Genomic DNA, 19,554 nt, shown 5'->3' with positions numbered 1-19,554 from the left:
AAGAGTGAACAGGAGACAACAGCAATAAATCACAATGCAAGGATAAGATGTTACTAAGAATTAAATATGCTTCCTGAGAGTGGACTTAAAACTTGAACAAAGACTCCTTTTACTTTTTGATAAATTAACACATTGCTATCTTCCCTTGAGATCCTATCTGTTTTATTACCCTTCACCATTATTTCTTAAAATATTCTCAAATGCTTATTCCCATGACAGTTAAGAGAGCACAAGTCCACCTTTCCCTTTTGATTTTAATTATTTGGCCAGCCAACCAGCAAGAATTCTTTGGTTTACCAATGCCTAAAAGAACATTTAGCAACCTTCAGCACCACTTCCACCAAAAGTAAACAAACCATACTGTCACTCAATGCAGAATCAAGAGTGGGAAGCTGAAAATGTGATCCCCAAGGGTGATTGGGTCCAGAGTAGCATCTAGCACAAGTTAAGCTGTATTGACAGCCTCAGAAGGGCTACTAGTCCTTGGATACAACTCTTGTATTTTGCGTGAAGGTAGAAAATATTGAAGGCATAGTGTAGCCAACCAGTTAGGAACAAAGAGCCACGTATTATATATTTATTTTAATCTATGTATCGAGAGGTAGATAAATAGATACAAATAAATATATAATACGTGGCTCAATGCCCTCCCTCTCACCCAGAGCCAGGCGCTCCCAGCCCCCAGCTCTAACCCAATCCCCTACCCTTCCCCCAGAGCCAGGCAACCCCCAGCCCCCCACTATAACCTAAGACCACATCCTAACACTACCCGCTCTCAGCAAATAAAAGAAAGCAAATCTCAAGATGGGCAAATAAAAGTTAACAGCATTCTGTCTCGCAAGAAACTGCTTATTAATAACCGAGCTTGTGGAATCCTCATTCTATGATGATTGCCTTCACTCTTATACTGTTTTCTGTATGATCGCTGTCTGGTTTATAATTGTTTCTATCTGCTGTATAATTAATTTTGCTAGGTATAAATCAAATTAAGGTGGTGGTGTTTGATAGGTTAGGTAATTCTGTTACAGTAGGTTATGATAGGTTACTAAAATAATTGGTTACGGTATAGCTAAACAAAACTCGAGTTTCACTACTTAAACTGAAGTCAAGGAAGGAAGGAAAAAAGAACAGCAAGAAGGAGAAGGGAAAAACCTGGGAGGGCTGACCTCCAAGAAAGACCAGAACTGATAAACCCTAAGGTGAAGCAACTGTCATCCAGAGAAACTCACTTTGTCTGTCCCAACAGGGGAAGTCTGCCTGCCTGTATCAGGATTGGTGAGCGTGACACTATGAGCTTAACATGTATTCTGCTATCTCGGCAATAGTAAATAAACAGAGAATAAGAACACAACTGTATAAGGCTTTTTTAGTGGGACAGATCCTGCATACCTCAGGGCATTACACCCTGAGCCCCAGGAGTTGGGTAAGAGTGGGAGTTTAAATAAACAGGGTCACACCTTGAGCCTTTGGGATTGGGTAAAGGTGAGTGTGTCCTTGCCATAGAGACAGGGTAAAGAAATCTGTGCAGGTAACACCCCCACAGCCAGGCACCTCCAGTCCCTGACCCTGCTCTAACCCAATCCCCTTCTTCACCCTCAGCCCCCCATTAATGAATTAAAGATAAATTAAAAACTAGGTTCTTAAAAAAAATCATCATCTTTGCCAGTATTTTCTTTATCCCATGGTAACCATGAAGAAACATACATTTCATATTTCCACATAGTTAAAATTAACTGAAGTACTGACCATGTTATATTTGATTAAATTAGATTATTAATTAAGAAGTTAACCTGGTACCAATTGTATGATGATATAACCACAGAGGCTCATTTAATTCTTACATATGCCTTTCTAGCTTCAGAGGCAACTCAACCTATCACTACCCTTTTCTCTCAACTGATTTGCAGGAAAGATAATCTATTAGTTTTAACAACTCAGTGGTGTAAGACAGACTGATCATGTGCACCCAGAGATCTGAGTGACAGATTAGTGGTCCAGCTGTCACTTCTCAATGCTTGAGAAGTTTCCCATGGCTCTTCTGCATTGGCTCCACTGCAGACTGAGGTGACACTTGTAACATTTGCCTCAGGAAACTCAGAACCATAAGACTCTGTGTTACTTCCCACCTTCATAAGAGAAAGCATTGTTGGAGCTTAAACTGCCTGACAGCTCCCTGATCAGAGGGCCAACAGTGGCAGGCTTCTGGGTAAGGCGGGGGGGGTCCTCCACACCCCTGGATAGGGCAGGACTGGAGGCAGCCATCCCTCAGGTCCACCTGGACTGCAGAGCCTTTCCCAGCCTTCAGTGCTACACAAAGCACAACCATGCTGCGCTCCAGCAGTGATTTCAATAGCCTGGGATGCTGGCTGCCACAGAGATTCAGGCTCTTCTTTGTTGCCTGGCTCTGGACCACCTCTGGGCCCTTCCATATTGCCTGGCTCTGGCTTCCTTTGGGCCTCCCTCTCCAGTTTGCAGGCCTGTCCCTGGTACACCAGTGTGCCTGCCTTAATAGCAAACTCCTCAAGACTCTGACACACTAAATTTTACCTTGCAGATAACACTCAGTGAGCTCTAGCTCTCACGTTCTCCGGAGACCTCTCTCTATAAGGTCTGGACCCTCTTACTGGACACTCACAAACAAAGGTGGTAAGTAACTAGAAGAAATACTTCGTGACACTACCCAAGTACTCCCCCTACCCCAGACTTGTTCTTTACTCAAGTAAGTTATTTTCCTGAAACTTGTACTTTTACACAAGTATTTTTTAAAGAAAATACCACACTTTTTATTCACCTACCAGTTCCGAAAGCGCTCACTCACTCACTACTTTCATCTCCCCACTAAGAGTTCTGCAACAGCTGCATGTGCAATTATCCAATCACCATGCAGTGATAATTTAAAAGAAGAAGAAAAAAAGCACAATGAGCCTGCCAAAAAAGAACTCTTTTAATAACTGCATCAGCACCTTTTCAGTCAAAAACGATATCTATGTAGCCACTACCAGCCCTACACCTGAGAGACCACGACTGCTGCCCAGGGCAATGTACTCAAGGGGATGCATATGAAGAGTTTCATGTGTCTTTTCCTGCAGCCAGCCAGCTACGTAGGAGGGAAAAATCCAGCATCTCAGCCAAGAGCATGGAGGACAGCAGCACTATATCTCAGGTAATTCCTCTGCTCCGGTGGGAGCAGCAGCAAGGTGAGTGCTCAGGGTAGGGACTCCCCATTCTCCCCGGGACAGAGGGCCCCCAATACAAGCCCTATGGCAAGAGGGTGGGACAGGCTGTGCTAGAAGAGGCTCAAGAATCAGGGTTGGCGGCTGAGTTTGGTGGGGATTGAAGAAGTGTGTGTGTGTTCTCTCTGCTCGGACTAGCTGAGGTTGGGGGAAGAGAGAGAGAGACTTCCCTCTGTGCGCCCCCCGCCCCCCCCCAAGTAGCTGTACTTTTACTCAAATAATTTTTCAGGTACTTTTTCCACCACTGCTCACAAATTAAATCCAGTGCATTCAAAAATATAGGAACTACAACAGTAGCCTGTTAGCACAGCTGAGGACACACACTTTACCTGAACACCTATATAGTAATACCAAGAATAAGAAGATAGATTTAAGTGATATTAAGCAAGAGAGAGATCAGTGTGATTTAAAAAAATAAAAATGCACTTCCTACTATCTAAAACTTAACTTTAGCAAGCTACAAACTTTTCCCAAGTAGTTTTCTCACTAGCACTGAGCTCCAAGCATGTCCAGCCCTTCAAGCAGTAGGATCCACCATTCACAGAATCAGAAGATATTGATTCCTTTGTCATCCGAGTGATGGATAACAAGAGTGTTCTCTTTCTTCCTCTTATATATAGTCCAGGAAACCTTTGAAATTTGTTCTTTCAAAAGTAACTCTAGGCAAAATTCCACTCCCCTCCTGCTTGTCCTTTTCGGTGCAAGCACTAACACCTTCCTCAAGTTAGTTTGTTTTTTTTAATTGGCTTAACCATTTTGTTTACTCTAGATGCAAATGTTCCTTCATTATCCTTTGCTTGTAATCCCATCAGGCAGACAGAAATCTGTGTTCCTTTATTGAGGTCAGGCTTGTTTATCAACTGCGTAGAAAGTATGTCTCCAGTACACATACATAACTCAGTACACATGTACATACATCATGCAACAATACCAACAGCTTTTACATAACACCTTACAAGACACTGACTAAATATTTTTACAACAGTGTATTGCAAGTTGACATGAGCAGCTCATAGTGTCTCAACATTGCCAGAAAAAACTGAGGCAGGAGCACAACAGTGACTTAATTGGGGGAAGATAATATCTAAAGCCTTTTTAAAAGTAATTACATTTAGTCAAAGCTTTAAAATATTAAAATGGCCTAATCATAATCACATTATTATTGTATGGCATCCCCACAAGGCAGAATTTAAGGCTGTGTATTTCCTACCTCAACAGGTTTGGGTTTCTTTTACCTACACCCTTAAATCTCAATTTTTGGGGCTTACGCAGCTTGGTTTTAATATCAACATCCCTATTGTATTATTTAGCCTTCAATTAATATAAACTCAATTCAATTTTGAGGGAGATTTTCCTCTGGAAAAATCAATGAAGATTATTACATTTCATACAGATTATTTCCGCAAGTAAAGTACCTTCACAAATAATGATTCTTTAACTTCAGAAGAGTTGTCAAAACATTAAATCTATGTTAGCTCATTAGACAATTCTACATTTTAAGAAAGAACACAATTAGCCAAATTAAGTTAGCTAGTTTTTCAAATTTCTCTGTTCTACTGATAACAACAACAATCATAATAATGCCTCTACAACTGACCATGATTTAGTTTTGCACTTGTGAGATTCTTTCATACTTCTTTCATATAAAGAATAGACTACATCTTCTCTAAATTTACAGTATATACTCTGTGAGCAAAGACTGACTTTTCTTGGAATTTTTAAGTAGATTGATACTTAGATCAACTAACTAAACACAAGACAACATAGGATTAAAGGACAAAAAAGATGTTTAAAAACTATGTTTGCCATGTCTTTTACCATTTATTATTTAAAAATTCCTTTTGTTATTATCTGACTAGTTAGTTTTCCTGTACATTTTCCATATAATTAAAACTCACTATGATGAATATGAATTTCAATAAATCAGATTACAATTAATTATAATTTTTCTTCCAACTTTGCCACAAACCTAACCAATTTCCACTACCTCACATGGCTTCCTGGGGTTCCCTCAAAGAAAGACTGACAAGATTTCTGGTGGGATGCTTTGATGTCATTGAAGTTCCCTGGTGCCCCTGTTTTAAACTAATAAGGAATAGAAAGACAGGAATTTTCAAATACTAAGTTCAATAAATTGAATTCACAATGGCAACTTCCGACTAGTGTCTAGGACATCTCAGAGGCCCAAAGCTACCAGTTCCCAAAGTAAACATGAGTAAGAACCCTATGCGGTAACTAATAGATCCTTTTAACCTTCTAGTATAGTAATTAATAATAATAACAATAATAATAATAATGGCTTTTAATACCATATTGGATCCAAGTAAATTCTGATATTTATGATTATGGAAAGATGGGGGCACAGCTTGCTTGAAATTTAAATCTGTTGCTGCATCTGCATTACATTCTTCTGAGGTGAGATGGATAGCTCAGTGGCTTGAGCATTGGCCTGCCAAACCCAAGGTTTCAAGTTCAATCCTTAAGGAGGCCATTTAGGGATTGGGGCAAATAGATGCCAGGGATGGTGCAGGCTCCTGCCAAGAGGGCAGGGGATTGAACTGGCCTAGATGACCACCCGTGGTCCCTTCCAGTTCTAGGAAATGTGTATCTCCAATTATATCTATATCATAATTTAACAGCATTTTGCCCCTTAGGTATCATTCCAAAGCGGCATCTTGGTATTTTTGGCATTGTGGGTGGCAATAATACAGGAAGTATTTTCCAATAAATTTTACTATAACTTCCACATTTAGGAAACTGTTGCAGAATATAAATATCAGCAAGCTAAAATTAGAATTTATACAAACACACAGACACACACCTCTCACAATCCAACAATGTTATGTGCACATGAAACCACAAGGCAAAAGCTCACAAAATCCATCAACACTTGCTTACTTTGTGTAAATTTCTAAACATAATTAATGGGAGCAAATTACACTAACTGTTCTATAAGTAAATGGAGAAGTTACCTTGTGCAGTAATGATGGTTCTTCCATCTCTACCCATCTTGAAGGAGTGCCAATAGTGGAAAATCCACAGGAACACATTTTGAAGAACCATTGTTACTGAACAATGTGAATAATTTTTTCTTCTCCTTCGAATGGCCCCTGTGAGTGCTCCACTTGAGGTGAGTATAGAGCAACACCCCCTACGTGGAGATGGGCTTTGGAATCATTTGTGAGAAGAAGAAAGGACAGCTGTTGTGGGTATAGGACAGGCTGTAACATGTAGTGCTGGGCAAACGTGTGTTCTGAGGCTGCTCTACAGATGTCTGTCAGCAAGTGGAACATTATGTAGGAAAGCCATCGAAGTAGCCATTGCCTGGGTTAATTGTACAGTACCTCCTCGTGGTGGGCTCTAGTTATGAACTGTATAGCAGAGGTGGATGCATGAGGAGACCCATCTAGACAGATGTTGAGATGAAATGTATGTGCCCCTCGATCATTCCCCAATGGAAACAAAGAGTTGGTTGGTTTTCCGGAAGGATTTCATTCTGACAATGTACAACGTGACAGCTCTGTAAACATTGTGTGTGCAGTGCTGCTTCTCTCAGAATGTTCTGCAGTTTGGCATAAAATGTTGACAGAATAATTGGTTCACTGATGTGAAAGTCGGAAGCAACCTTTGGGAGACAACATGGGCATGGTCGAAGTGTAATGCAGTGCTTGGAGAACATTGTATATGGGGGGCGTGGGGGTGACAGCATGAACACTGCAATATCTCCTACTCTCCTGGCAATGTGATTGCTACGGGGAAAGAGACTAATTGATAAATGCAATAGTGGACTTTTTGCAAGCGATTCAAAGGGAAGAGCCTTAAAACTGTGTAGAATGTGGTTCAATAAGGAAAGGCTACGGCATTGTCTTGTTCAAGACAGAAAAAGGAGTGCCATAAAGATCCATCTGCCGCTCAGGATGGAGAAGGAAGAACTGGTAGGTACTGCACTACACACATGTAGCGGACAACCAATGGACATGGACCCCCAATGCACGTGCACAGCTGGGAGAGGCACTGCTCTGAAAAGCCTCCATACTGCCAGTACAAGGACATGACGATACACCAAGTAGAGCATCCAGCAGTGGTTAAGTGGTTAAGAACCATCAGACAATTCTTTTCTGAATAAAGAAACTGGCCAAATGACCAAACTTTCTGAATGAAGAACAGTGGATAACAGGATTTTACCTAGCTCTTACAAGACACTTAATAAACTAATGCACTAGAAATTTAAATCAAATCAGCAGTTTTTAAGTTAATCCTATAAAACCAAGCCACACAGAAAACCATCTTAGGATACTATGCTAGCATATGAAGTTAAGGTCTGGTTTACAGAAGTCTCAAACAAATCATACAGTTCATGAGGCTGAATAAACAGAAAGGTCAAGTGCAGGGCTTTTTTCCCCCACTGGGATGCAGTTCCACCACTGTTTTTCCTGGGACTGCAATTTTTAAACAGCCACTTGCAGCTCCTGATGCCGCCTCTGGCTCCCTGCCTGCCAATGAAAGAGCAGTACTCAGCTGAATTGGCTTAACTATCGGCACCAGCCATTAAACCAATTAAATTGAGCCCTGCTCTTTCAGCACAGCTGGTCAGGGAGCTGCCCCTGCCGCACTGAATGTGGGGGAGCCAGCACGCTGGGAAGAGCCATGCATCTGCATGGAAGCGAACACAGCAGTCAGCAAAGGAACAGCAGCATGTGGTGCTTCTTTTGAAATGTAAGTGAATCCTGGTTTGGGAGGGTGGTTAAAGGCTGGGAATGGTTTGCAGCCACAGTGGGTGAGGAGTTAAGACTGGCAGTAACGGGGCATGGGGTTGAAGCCTGGTGATGGGCTGGGGCTGTGGGGGAAGTGAAGGACTAAGGCTGTGGTGGGTTGGGGCTTTGGGGGGCAGGAGGTTAAGGGAGCGGTGGGTTGGGGCCATGGGAAGCGGGGTTTAAACCTAGTCAGGGGGGCATGGAGTTAAGGCTGGCAGCAGGTTGGGGCCATGGGGGGACAGGTGGTTAAAGTTGGCAGCAGGTTGGGGCCACAAAGGGGGCATGGGGTTAAAGCCTGGTGGTGGGTTGGAGGCACAAAGTGGGCATGGGACTAAAGCCTGGAAGCAGGTTGGAGTCATGGGGACGGGAGATGTGGGGTTAAAGCCTGGAGACAGGTTAGGGTCATGGAGGGTAGTGGTTAAGGCTGAAGCAGTTTGGGGCTGCAGGGTGTGTGTGTGTTAAGCCAGGAGAGAGGCAAGGGGCAGAGTTCCGGCATCTTCTTCCTTAGGGAAAAAAGCACTGGGCAAGTGTAAAGCAAGAGAGATGATGCCTCATGAACTGCATGATTTATTCGAAACTTCCATAAACTAGGCCTTAACTTCATATGTTAGCATTAAATATAAAGCTTAATGAAACTATGTTTGCAAAATGCAATATTGTACCCACATTTGCTCACTTAAAAAAAGAAAGCTTCAATAATTAGAATAAAATACCTAAGAGTCATTAGTATTAACTTCTGGGTAGGTAGAAAGAGTTGTATGAAGAAAAGCTTATTGAAATGACAAAGTTTCTTTGGAGAGAAAAAAATATAACTTCACTGATGTAGGTACTTATGATACCTAAATGTGACAGCCAGAGGGACAGAGGAAATAGTTTATTTACACACTGGGAATAAGGACATGACTCAGTAAATACATATGGTGTAACACCATCAGAGGACCTACATATCAAGGTGAAGTCCTTATTAAAAAACCCCACAATAAATGGACTTATCTGATCTTTAGCCCTAATGAGTCATGCTTTTCTCTGTTTATGTTTCTAACTTTAAAAAAAAGAAGTGTCCAAATTAAGAGCATGCATATTCTTCAATTGAGGGCATATTCTGTTAAAAATGGTCTTAAATTATCATCAGTGGAAACAATATGTATATCAAGAACTCATTTTCACATAAAACAGTTGGTCCTCTACCTATTAGCAGTACCTGTGTGTAAATATGATTATTCTACAAATGGTTGCACATTCAACAGTTCTAATATATCACACAAACATGGCAACAGATATTTACAAAACATGTAAGCTAGCGGGGCAGTTACTGAAAGCAATTCCTCTGATGGCAAATACCTTTGACAAATCCCTGAAGTTGCTAGGAAGTGTAAGGTCCAACTCTTCTGATTCATAGTTAGTGATAACCCAAGGGAATACAGGGTACTGATTTACGTCATTGTAAGTACGTCCTGGTGAAAAACATAAACGATACTTTATTTAAAGGCAATAGTGTTAAACATAATACTGACCCTGGAGATAAGATTTATTATATCACTTGATAACCTGCACAATAAATGCTTTCTTTAATAAATCTTTTACTATTTCACAGTCTGAATTTGTGCTATTGAAAAAGATATGAAAAAAGTTGTATTGAATTGTCAACTCTTACATGCTAAATAAAGGAACAGTTAAAAACATTCAGTTGTGTATCTTTTTGCTTTTTGTACAGATCTATCATCTTTTTTTTCTAGGTTACTCTAAACTTAACTTATTATAGAAACAGAAAATACCAAAGACCTTTGTCCACAGAAATAAAGTGACAGATTCTCTATCCCAGCTGAGCAATACTTGGAAACAGCTCAAAAAAGAAAGGGTGCAGATAACAGATTTTGAGCTGTGTGGCTCTGGCACAAGTTAAAGTCACGTCTACCAACTTTCTGTCACCAGAAAGTTACTTGTACAGAGGGAATTCTTCACTGACCATGTGAACACTTAAAACTGAAAATGTGTTCCAAAGTATTCAAGTTTCATTTCTACATTTGTGTTTAATTTACTCTATCAGATGGGATAAACTAATGAAGGCAAAATACATTACCAAAATTGTTTCTAATTCTCATTTTGATGGCTACATTGCACAGTTTTAGATATATTTTTATGTTTATATATTTCAAAATCTAGTCTTTATTTTTCATTGAATCCTAAAAGTTACATTATTGAAACCATCTCCTTACCAATGCAGGGTTAATTCCAACAACATATTTTCTAGTGTTTTGTCCAGTCTTATTTTAGAAGTCTCTAGTGACAGGTTCCCACCACTTTCCCAGGGTGATAATTCTACAACCTAATCTATCTCATTGTCAAAACATGGTTTCTAATACACAGCCTAAATCTTCTTTTCTAAGTTGTATCTTATGAAAATTAGCAATAACTTGTATGCCCCATATTACATATTTTCCCAATGGTATTTACACATTTAAAATATTTCTATATTTATGTCCTCCCTCTAGTAATCAAACAGTTAATTAATATATAATATTTTTAATATCATTCTCTACAACATCCTGTAAAAATTATTTTTGTTCTTCTGTGAACGTTACTCTGTTTTGTTATTCTCTTTCTTGTGGAATGGGATGCTTCGTGCAATATGACTTCCAGGTTGCCTAAGGAAGGAGTAGTGTATATTAGTCATGTCACTGGAGCTTCTACAGCCCATTCTTAAGAGACAGACACAGCCTGGTCCATAGCCACTGTCAAGCTCCAGATTCAGTCCTTTTGAGATGTTAGCTTGTCTCATGGGTGTAAGTGTGTGTTTAATAAAAAGTACAGAGAGAATTCCTACCCCAAACATAAACAATTTAAGCTTCCTCTTCCACAACATTATCTTTTTTATTTCTCCTAGGTTAAGCAACAAGTAGTACTACTTCACTTTCCTCTCTCAATATCGAATTATAATCCATTTCCTCAGCAGTAAGGATTTTGGCCCATGGAACCATTCACTGGATGCACAAAAGTAGCATCATGGATCCCAAGCTCGTTTGTCTCAGGAAAGCTCATCTCATTTGGATTGCAATCTTGCAATGAAATCAATTCAAGCTTATTTATAAAAGTTGCCAGTATCCTGGCATCTCTGAGGCAACAATTAAGTACAGAATGATTTATACAATGTCCTTATTATGAGTCAGGAGCTTTATTCCTAGCCATCGTGTTTGTATTATCTAGATCTGAAACTGTGCTTGCAGGTCTTTCAGTGTAGTCTCAGCCACAAACAATGGTAACTGAGAATAGAGGGGTTTCATAATGCTCTGAGGGCAAGACATTGGAAAAGTAACATTCCACAGAGTAATCCTGGCTGGTGGTGTTCTAATAGTGTGCTGCTCTCATCTCTGAAAACTTCAACACGGTGTCCTGCATTAAGGCCTGACTGAAATCTACTGGAATGGGACACACTAAATGAAGCTGCACTAAGTATACATACACAGTATTTCAGCCACTGGAGCAAGGGTTAGATTGGCTCCCTGGTTGACGAACAAATTAACTGTAGGAAGGGATGACTGGCCTCCCAGTACTGCTGGGATTCTGAACTTGGCAAACCCTTTCCGCATAACCATGACATTTAGTCCCCGTGGGAGCATTTATACTCTAGAGCTGAGGGTTCACGATTCATTAGCAAACATGAGACTGCAGTCATGTTTAAACCTTGGGATTAGGTGAGCCAGGTTAGTCATAGGTAGAGTTAGACAGTTTTGTGAATATTGAAAAGGAAATGGTAATAATAAAGTGACCACTATTTCCTCTCTACCATTCCACTACTGCCAGGATCTCCTGCACTTTGGGCTACCCAGATAAAGTTCAGTTCAATGTAACTTTTCTTCCTCTAAAGAAAATGCATTTTGGAGGAACTTGGATTATCACTGAAATGTTTTAATTTGGGAAGAATAATTATGATCTATTATTTGCATGGGAAAAGGCCTTTTTTAAAGAAAGTTTACCCAAAGGAGTGAATCTAACACTGAGACATTATCCCTATGGCCTCAAGAGACTGTGCTACCATTAACTGACCCACTAATACTTTCCTTTCTGAAGTAGATACTTGAAGGTGTTTACATTACCTGCTATGGTGTTTAGAAACATCAGATATTCAAAATTTGAAATTTCTCTGTGCTGCCACCGCTGGGTCATATTGGAAGCTTTGAAAATCTGGCGTGGACTAGCCAAAGATATGCGTCTGGAAAACAGTGAGAAAATAATATGAAACATTTTAAAGAGACTGGTGGCTTGTTTCTTGTACTATCAAACAGAGGAACATTTCTGCATTTCATAGGCATGAAATTCTGAAGAGCAATCACACAGAAATAGAAATATTTGAGTGTCTAAAATCTCCTTACGGGAAAAAGTACACCTAAATGGTTATATTACAAATAGACCATTGTTACTATTTTAGTTCATGACTAATAAATGTGAACAGGCTTGGGGTTTAGCCTGACTACATGTCAAAGGGGCTATGTCTACACTAGCCCAAAACTTCAAAATGGCCATACAAAACTTTTCAAAAGGACCCCAGCAACTTTGAAATTGAATAAGGGAATTTCGGAATTGCCAGGGTCCTTTTGAAAAGAAGCCCTGTCTGGACGAGCCGCGCGGCAGCGAGTGGCATCAATTTCGAAGTGCCGCGGCTGCCAGCATTCTAATGAGGCGCTGAATATGTATTTCAGCGCTTCATTAGTAAACTTCGAAATGGCCATTTGCATGGCCATTTCGAAGTTTTGGGATAGTGTAGACATGGCCAGGGTGTCAAAAGGGTGTTATCTGTAAAGCATTCTATTGTTAACATTAACTGGTTACCTTTTAGCATACAGCAGCAGGATCTAAAGTGGGCAATTACAGCACAGCATATTAGAATGACTTTACAAACCAGACCCCTCTAATATACTTTGCAAAGCAAATCTCCCTAGAATGAAAAGAGGCCTTAAATCAGATATAATTTATGTTGGAAAAATATAACATGTAACCATAGGCATAGGCACTGGCATCCGCACTAGTTGACTGCACACCTCCACTTCACCCCTTTCCCTAAGACCCCTTCCAACCTCTCTCCACCCTTTCTCCACCTGTTCCCTCCAAGCCCCCCACCTTGCCTCCTTTCAGCCCTGCTCTACCTGCTTTCCCCAGACCTCTGTCCCCTGCCTCGCCCGCCCACCCGCCCGAGCAAACTGTGTCCCCAATTTCTGCCTCCCTCCAAGAGCACCCAACACCACAAAGTGGCTGTTGCAAAGTGGGCAGGAGACTCTGGGAGGGCTGCCAGCGGGAAAAAGTGCTAAGAGAAAGTGGTTTAAAGGGGAGCTCGGCTACTGGAGCACTCAGAGTTGGCATCGATCATTGGAGGCACGTTTATTTGAATGGTTAAAGTGAAGCTAGATTTGTCTGGAGATGGTCCAATTGTTATTTTGTAGATTTCTAAAGTTTATTTTCAAGGTTTTGTAACCTAATAAGAATAAAGGACTAAAAATCATTTGACAGCTGAATATTTTCGTGTGTCATGATTTGAATTTTTGTGACCCTTAAGTACAAACCTCTATCGATGTGCAAGCTCCACCAATCCAAGATACTCAGATGTGTTACAGTTATATGTTACAAGTGATTTATAGACATGGCAGACAATTAAATAAGAACCTTGTTACATGGCACTTAAAAATTTAACCTTAAAATAAAGCCATTTTTGGTATCTGTTTTTAAGTCCCTTAAGAATAAAAGGTAACAATCAGATGAAGAAACAACTTTTATTATAAAATCCATTCTCTTCAGATTTAAATTCTGGGCAACTTTTGGGATTTAGCCATAAATAAACACAACTACTGGAGTTTAGTGCCAGATTTCTTGATCTTTGCAAAAGCACATAAAACTATTGCCTGGAAGTTATAAATCAAACAGAGAAGGGTTGATCCTCAAATTCTATAAGACTATTCTTTTCATTATAAAACTAACTGTAAACTTCAACTGTACATTCTTTAAGCCAAAACTAGAATTAGTCTTTATCAGTACACACATCAATCAGAGTATCTGTGGCTACATCTAAACTATGAGATAAATTCGAATTTAAGGCAGCCAACTCGATATTAAAACTGTCACTGTCTTCCCTGTAAATACCATTCATTTGAATTAGCGAGCACTAATATCAATATCATACCATCATTGGTACCAGCTGCATGTAGCGTCAAGTTCAAATTTAAAATTCCAAACAAAGGCCAGTGTGGAATCACCATATCTCAAAATTGAATTTATAAGCCTCCACAAGTGTGCTGTATGTCCCACAAAGCTACGTGGTTACCCACCAGGTATGGCTGTTGTTCTCCAGGTGGGCAAGAAGGTGGTCACAGGAAGCCTGAAGATTTGAATTTCAATTCATCAGCACCCAGTACTTGAAATATAAAGGACACCCATAATGAAAAATTTCTTTTACCCATGGCATTGCACTGCATAAGCAGCCATTGCATCTTTAGCCATCTCCTGTAATCATGAGCACGCAGGGTAGCCATTTGCCTAGTAGTTCTCAGGCTCGCAAGAGAGCTCCAGCGTGGACCCATCAGGAGATTCTGGATCCTCTTGCACTTTGGGGAGATGAAATCAGTTGGCAAGCAGACTTCGGGTGTCCAGGAAAAACATGCACGTTAGAATCTCACAGTTGATGAACAGCGGAGGTTACACCTGGGACTCTACGCAATGCTGGGGGTTAAGGTGAAAGAACTCTAGCCGGCCTATCAGAGAGTCTGGGAAGACAGCCGGCATTCTGGGTCATGTCCACAGGCCTGCTGCTATTATGAACAGCTCACGTGCTTCTTGGGGGAGCCCACATCACATTCCCCAGTATTAATTATGACAGTTGTGAAGGCCCTGGTCTGGAGTCCGGGCAACCCGAAAGGAGGTGGAAGGCCAGCATGGAAGAAACCAATGGAGAGGAGGATGTGGGCAACCAGAAGAGGCCCAAGGAAGTTCTTCCAGACAACCTGGATCTCTTTGTCCTAGAGCTGGAACTGGTCCCCCACTCCATAGATCCCCCCTATGCCCGTCCCTGAGCCCTGGGGACCAAGCTGTTCTTGTGAGTATTTTTTTCTGAATGCTAGGAGTAAGTAGCAGGTGAGCACAGGTATGGATACAGGTTTTCTATGTCTCTATGCCCCTCAGAAGAGTGTGTTAATATTTCTGGGGATGGAGCACTTATCCTTTTTGGAGATCTCCTTGAATAACTCATCCAGGCACTCTTGTATTTTTTGCACTAGGCTTCTGGGCAGGCCCGACATATTGCAGCTTCCACAAGCAGCACACCTTGCCAGGCAACCGGATAGCAACCTGGTGTCGTGGTGCCACACACCATTTTGGCAAATTTTTCAGGCTTGTGATCACACAGGATGAGCAGCTCTTCTTTGTCAATATCTGTTAGTTTTAGGGGGGTAATGTCTTCTTTGGTAACCTGAAGAAGCATGGGAGTTTGGACTGGATTTTTTGGCAATGCTCCCTGCCCTTGTACGTTTCCCTGGAAAGCACTGCTGCACTACATGGCTGGAGCATGCTCCATCTCCCACCATCCACGCGGGTGGCGAGTTCTCTGGACTTTCTCCTCTCCCATTTCCCTGCCCCTCACCAGCTCTGCATTTTGTTCCCCCAATTTACAGGGATCCCTCTGCACCCAGCTGTCAATGAGGCTGGAACTGAACCTTTCCCTATCCTTCTCCCTCTCCACATGGCTGCTGGGCTCTGCGGACCCTGCTACTGCAAACTGGCACGTGCAGAACAGCTGGGTTTGCCCTCCTGTACATGGCCTTTTTTCCCCTGATGAGGGCTGCTCTGGTGACCATCAAGAAACTTTTTTACCCCAACCTGGCAGATGGCTGGAAACCACCCCCTCAAGCATTGTTTTCCCTAATTTCCAGGTATACCTCCACATCCAGCTGTCCATGCAGCTGGAAGCGTACCCTTCCCCACCCTTCCTCTTTGCCATGCAGCTGCCAGGCTCTACAGTCCTTGCTACCTGTGGAGGACTGCTTCAGGAATGGGTGAAAAGGAAAGGAAAACTTCAAAGACTCAGCAAGTACAGAATGGCGGTTGAATGCACCTTTGGTCATTTAAAATTGATGTTTGGATGCCTATTGACCCGTTTGGACCTTTATGAAACTAATATCCCCACCGTGATTACAGCATGCATTATTTTGAATAATATTTGTAAAACCACGAGGAATTCTTTCCTGAACACCTGGAATATCAAGGCTGAGGCCATAGGCAGGGCTTACTTGCAGCCACCTACATGGTCATTTACCAAAAACCACGCAGAGGCAGCAGCAATCAGGAACACTTTAAAAATAGCTTCATGAATGATCTGCCACACATATGATGGTGATGTGTTTATCTGCTGTAACAACCACCAACCCCCATTCACCACACTCATTTGTGCTCTCCACCAAATGCAAACCAATAAGATCAGACCACGTCTTACACAAATGCTTTTTCTTGGAGGGAGGAGGGTTAAGTTGCAGGCAGAAAAGTGGATGTGAAGGGAGGGATATTTTCCTAAAGGAGGACAGCTGTGCCATCGGCCCTCCCCACCCAGGTGCCTCTGCCACAAGTCCTCTGCGGACTTTGGCATCGTGGCAGGCAGCTGTGATATCAGCCCTTCCCACCCCGCCCTGTTCCCACCAATGATTTGTGCAACCTACCACTTGTGTATGCCAAAAAAACCACACTGAGCTCAAGAAAAAAAGTTTATTTTGGGTAGAAGAGAAGTTTAAACAGCAGTGAAAAGAAGCGTGGTCAAGGTTGGTGGAACAGCTTTTTGCAGTGGCCCTTGGGGTTTTAGTGACAGGCTGCACGTTCCCTCCCTCCCCACGTTCAGGAAGTGTGAAGACAGGGGGGTGGGCAATCTGTCTTCAGGGAACTCCCAACTGCTGTATTGAAGTCCCTCTGCATCTCCAACATGGAGCACAGGACCTCTGTTTTGTTGCTCACTGCTATTACAAGTTTTGCCATGTTTTCTGTCTGCTTTGCTGCTTGTTCTCTCTGGAAGTCAAGCATACCCTGCTGCCAGTCTGCAGTCCAGGGCTCATGTGTATGGTTTCACAAGGCAAGAGAGCAGAGAGTAAGCAGGGTCACCCAATATTACAATAGGCATCTCCATGCGCCAATCTTGATTTTCCGGTCTGGGAAGAGTGTCCCATCCAGGTTCATGTTGGTGAAACAACCTTTATGATCTACCAGTGCCTGCAATACCATGGAGAAGTGCCCCCTTCTGTTTATATACTCAGAGGCCAGCTGGGCCGGGGCCACGGTGGGGATGTGCGTACCATCTATTACCCCACCACAGTTCAGAAACCCTTGGCCAGCAAAGTCATCCCAGGGTCATGATCTTCCTGAGGAGACACTGATAGATTGCAAGGGCTACCTGCATCACCTCAGTCCCATTGTAGACCAGCCCACACCAAACTGATTTGCCACTGACCAGTAACTGTCAAGCACTGAAAACTTCCACAGAGCGATTGCCACTCACTTCTGAACTGTTAAGGCCAGCCTCATTCTTGTGTTGCTGTGCTCCAGGGCGTGGGCCAGCACATCACAAAGTTCTATAAAAGCAGACTTGCCCACACAAAAGTTCTGCACCCACTGCTCCTCATTCCTTGACTCCAAAACCATGTGGTCCTACCAGCGTGTGCTGGTCTCATAAGTCCAAAACTGCCACTCCCCTGTCAGTAACGCATTCAAGGCAGCACACAGTTGTGAATTCTTGGACCACGTCATCATCATCTCACTTTGTAATTGACACAAAACTTGCACAACAGTCCGTGTAGTTGCCATAACAGTGTCTGCAATGACTTGAAGCATTTGAGAGGATCCATGATTGCACTAGCGCTATCTCCCGTTCGTTTTTGCACGGTTACTGCATGCTCTAAATTCTGGGACAGTACTTTGCATTCTGGGATAGTGACATCAAACACCCACAAACACCTACAAGCAACTGGGGTTAAGGCACTCTGGGATAGGTACCACAATGCATTGCTCATGCAGTCAAACTTGGATAAGGTTAATGAGAAGTGGAAGCTCAACACAGAGAAAGGGAGGGTCGAACTTCCAGAAGGTTTGTGGACACTTATTTGAATTTATAATATCAAAGTTAAGAAACTGAGTTTATTAAAAGTTGAATTTATCTCATAGATTATACGTAGCCTGTGATTCATGAGTGTATTTTTGCTACTGACGAACTAGGAGCAATTTACTTTTTATCAACGTTGTTTTAGTAAAAGTATTACATTTTTACATAGCTGCCTATGAACTAATTGTACCCCAACATATACGCATAAAATTCATTTTGAGTAGTGAAAACCAAATTCTTACTGAAATATCATACTTTGCTTCCCCATGTCCCTTGAAGCATGATTATGTAATAGCTCTTACTGTGACAGATCACGTTTAAGAAATTTGAAGGACAATTTGTGAACACTGTGAAAACCACACCTAAAATATGTCACATCACTTCGTTACTTCCCATTCTTACATAAAACAAAAATTACAGCATTAATAATTTGAAGATTGACCAGTGATACAGTTAATTTAATACTGAGATTTTATAAATCTTACAAAATTGTTTATTTTGGTTTTTTAAAAAAGTTTAGTCACTGAAAGTGAGAGCTGAAAATAACTGATTATGACTCAATATACCTGCGAGCAGGAACCACTTACATGGGACCTAACCCAATTCCCATTCACTTGAATGAACATGGAATTGGGGACCTGTGTTTCACTCAGAACAGGCCTAGCCCCTTCTAAAAAGACTCAGGCTGAGTCTACACTATGAGATAAATTTGAATTTAAGGCAGTTAGCTCGACATTACCACATGACCCTCTTCACTGTAAATACATTAGCTTGATTTAGGGAGCACTAGTATCAAGATTACAATACCGCAGTTACCTGATGGGTACAGCATCAAATTCAGAAGTTCAATTAAAGGCCAGTGTGGAAGTGCCAAGTCTTAACATCAAATTTATTAGCCTCCGGAGGTGTCCCATATGTAACCCAGAATGCTCCTCACTGCTCCACTCTGGCTGCTGCTCTCCAGTTCATTGGGTAACAGGAAGACCTTGAATTTCAAGGCAGGAGCAGCAAGCCTTTGGCTGTGGGTTCATGTTTGTATGAGAACCTGAGAAATGTCTTTCTTTGCTATTAGCTCTGTGAACGCATCTACCTATTACAAACAGCCCCTGAACGGAGTTCATGGATCTGTCTGTTCACCTTTTTTTTTTTTTTTTTTTTTTAATCTTCTGCCTGGCACCAGCTGCTGCCCTGCCACACCACATTGCAGCAAGGCTATTGTGGGGGTTGTGCTTGCATACCATGCCAAGAAGGTTTACATTTATGTGCGAACCCTCTTCCCTCCCCCACAGGCATCATGCAATCTGGGTCTTTCCAGCACTCTGCCATAATACGTGGGTAGCCCCCATCCCAATAAAAGGTCAAGCCTGCTGTTCGGCACTGACCATGCTGCCAGGCAGCACCATGTCATAGATTGCACGTGTTTAGGGCTCCAAGGGCGGGAAAGATATTT

At 41.9% G+C, this 19,554-nt stretch overlaps 1 protein-coding gene across 8 annotated transcripts in view; it reads right to left on the bottom strand.

Annotated features, from left to right (window-relative positions):
- Window positions 1-19,554, bottom strand: part of LRBA (LPS responsive beige-like anchor protein) — a 657,226-nt gene that overhangs the window by 215,492 nt on the left and 422,180 nt on the right. For all 8 annotated transcript variants that reach the window (XM_074993191.1, XM_074993193.1, XM_074993194.1 and 5 more), the window contains exons 43-44: window positions 12,082-12,197; window positions 9,329-9,441 (exon numbers count right to left, since the gene is read on the bottom strand). In XM_074993191.1, the coding sequence (XP_074849292.1) occupies window positions 9,329-9,441; window positions 12,082-12,197 (229 nt within the window). The remainder of the gene's footprint in view (window positions 1-9,328; window positions 9,442-12,081; window positions 12,198-19,554) is intronic.

The sequence above is a fragment of the Carettochelys insculpta genome, chromosome 4 (assembly GCF_033958435.1).
Source record: "Carettochelys insculpta isolate YL-2023 chromosome 4, ASM3395843v1, whole genome shotgun sequence".
Classification (NCBI taxonomy): Eukaryota; Metazoa; Chordata; order Testudines; family Carettochelyidae; genus Carettochelys; species Carettochelys insculpta.
Note: the sequence above shows the minus strand (reverse complement) of the source record. Positions and strands in the feature narration are given on the sequence as shown.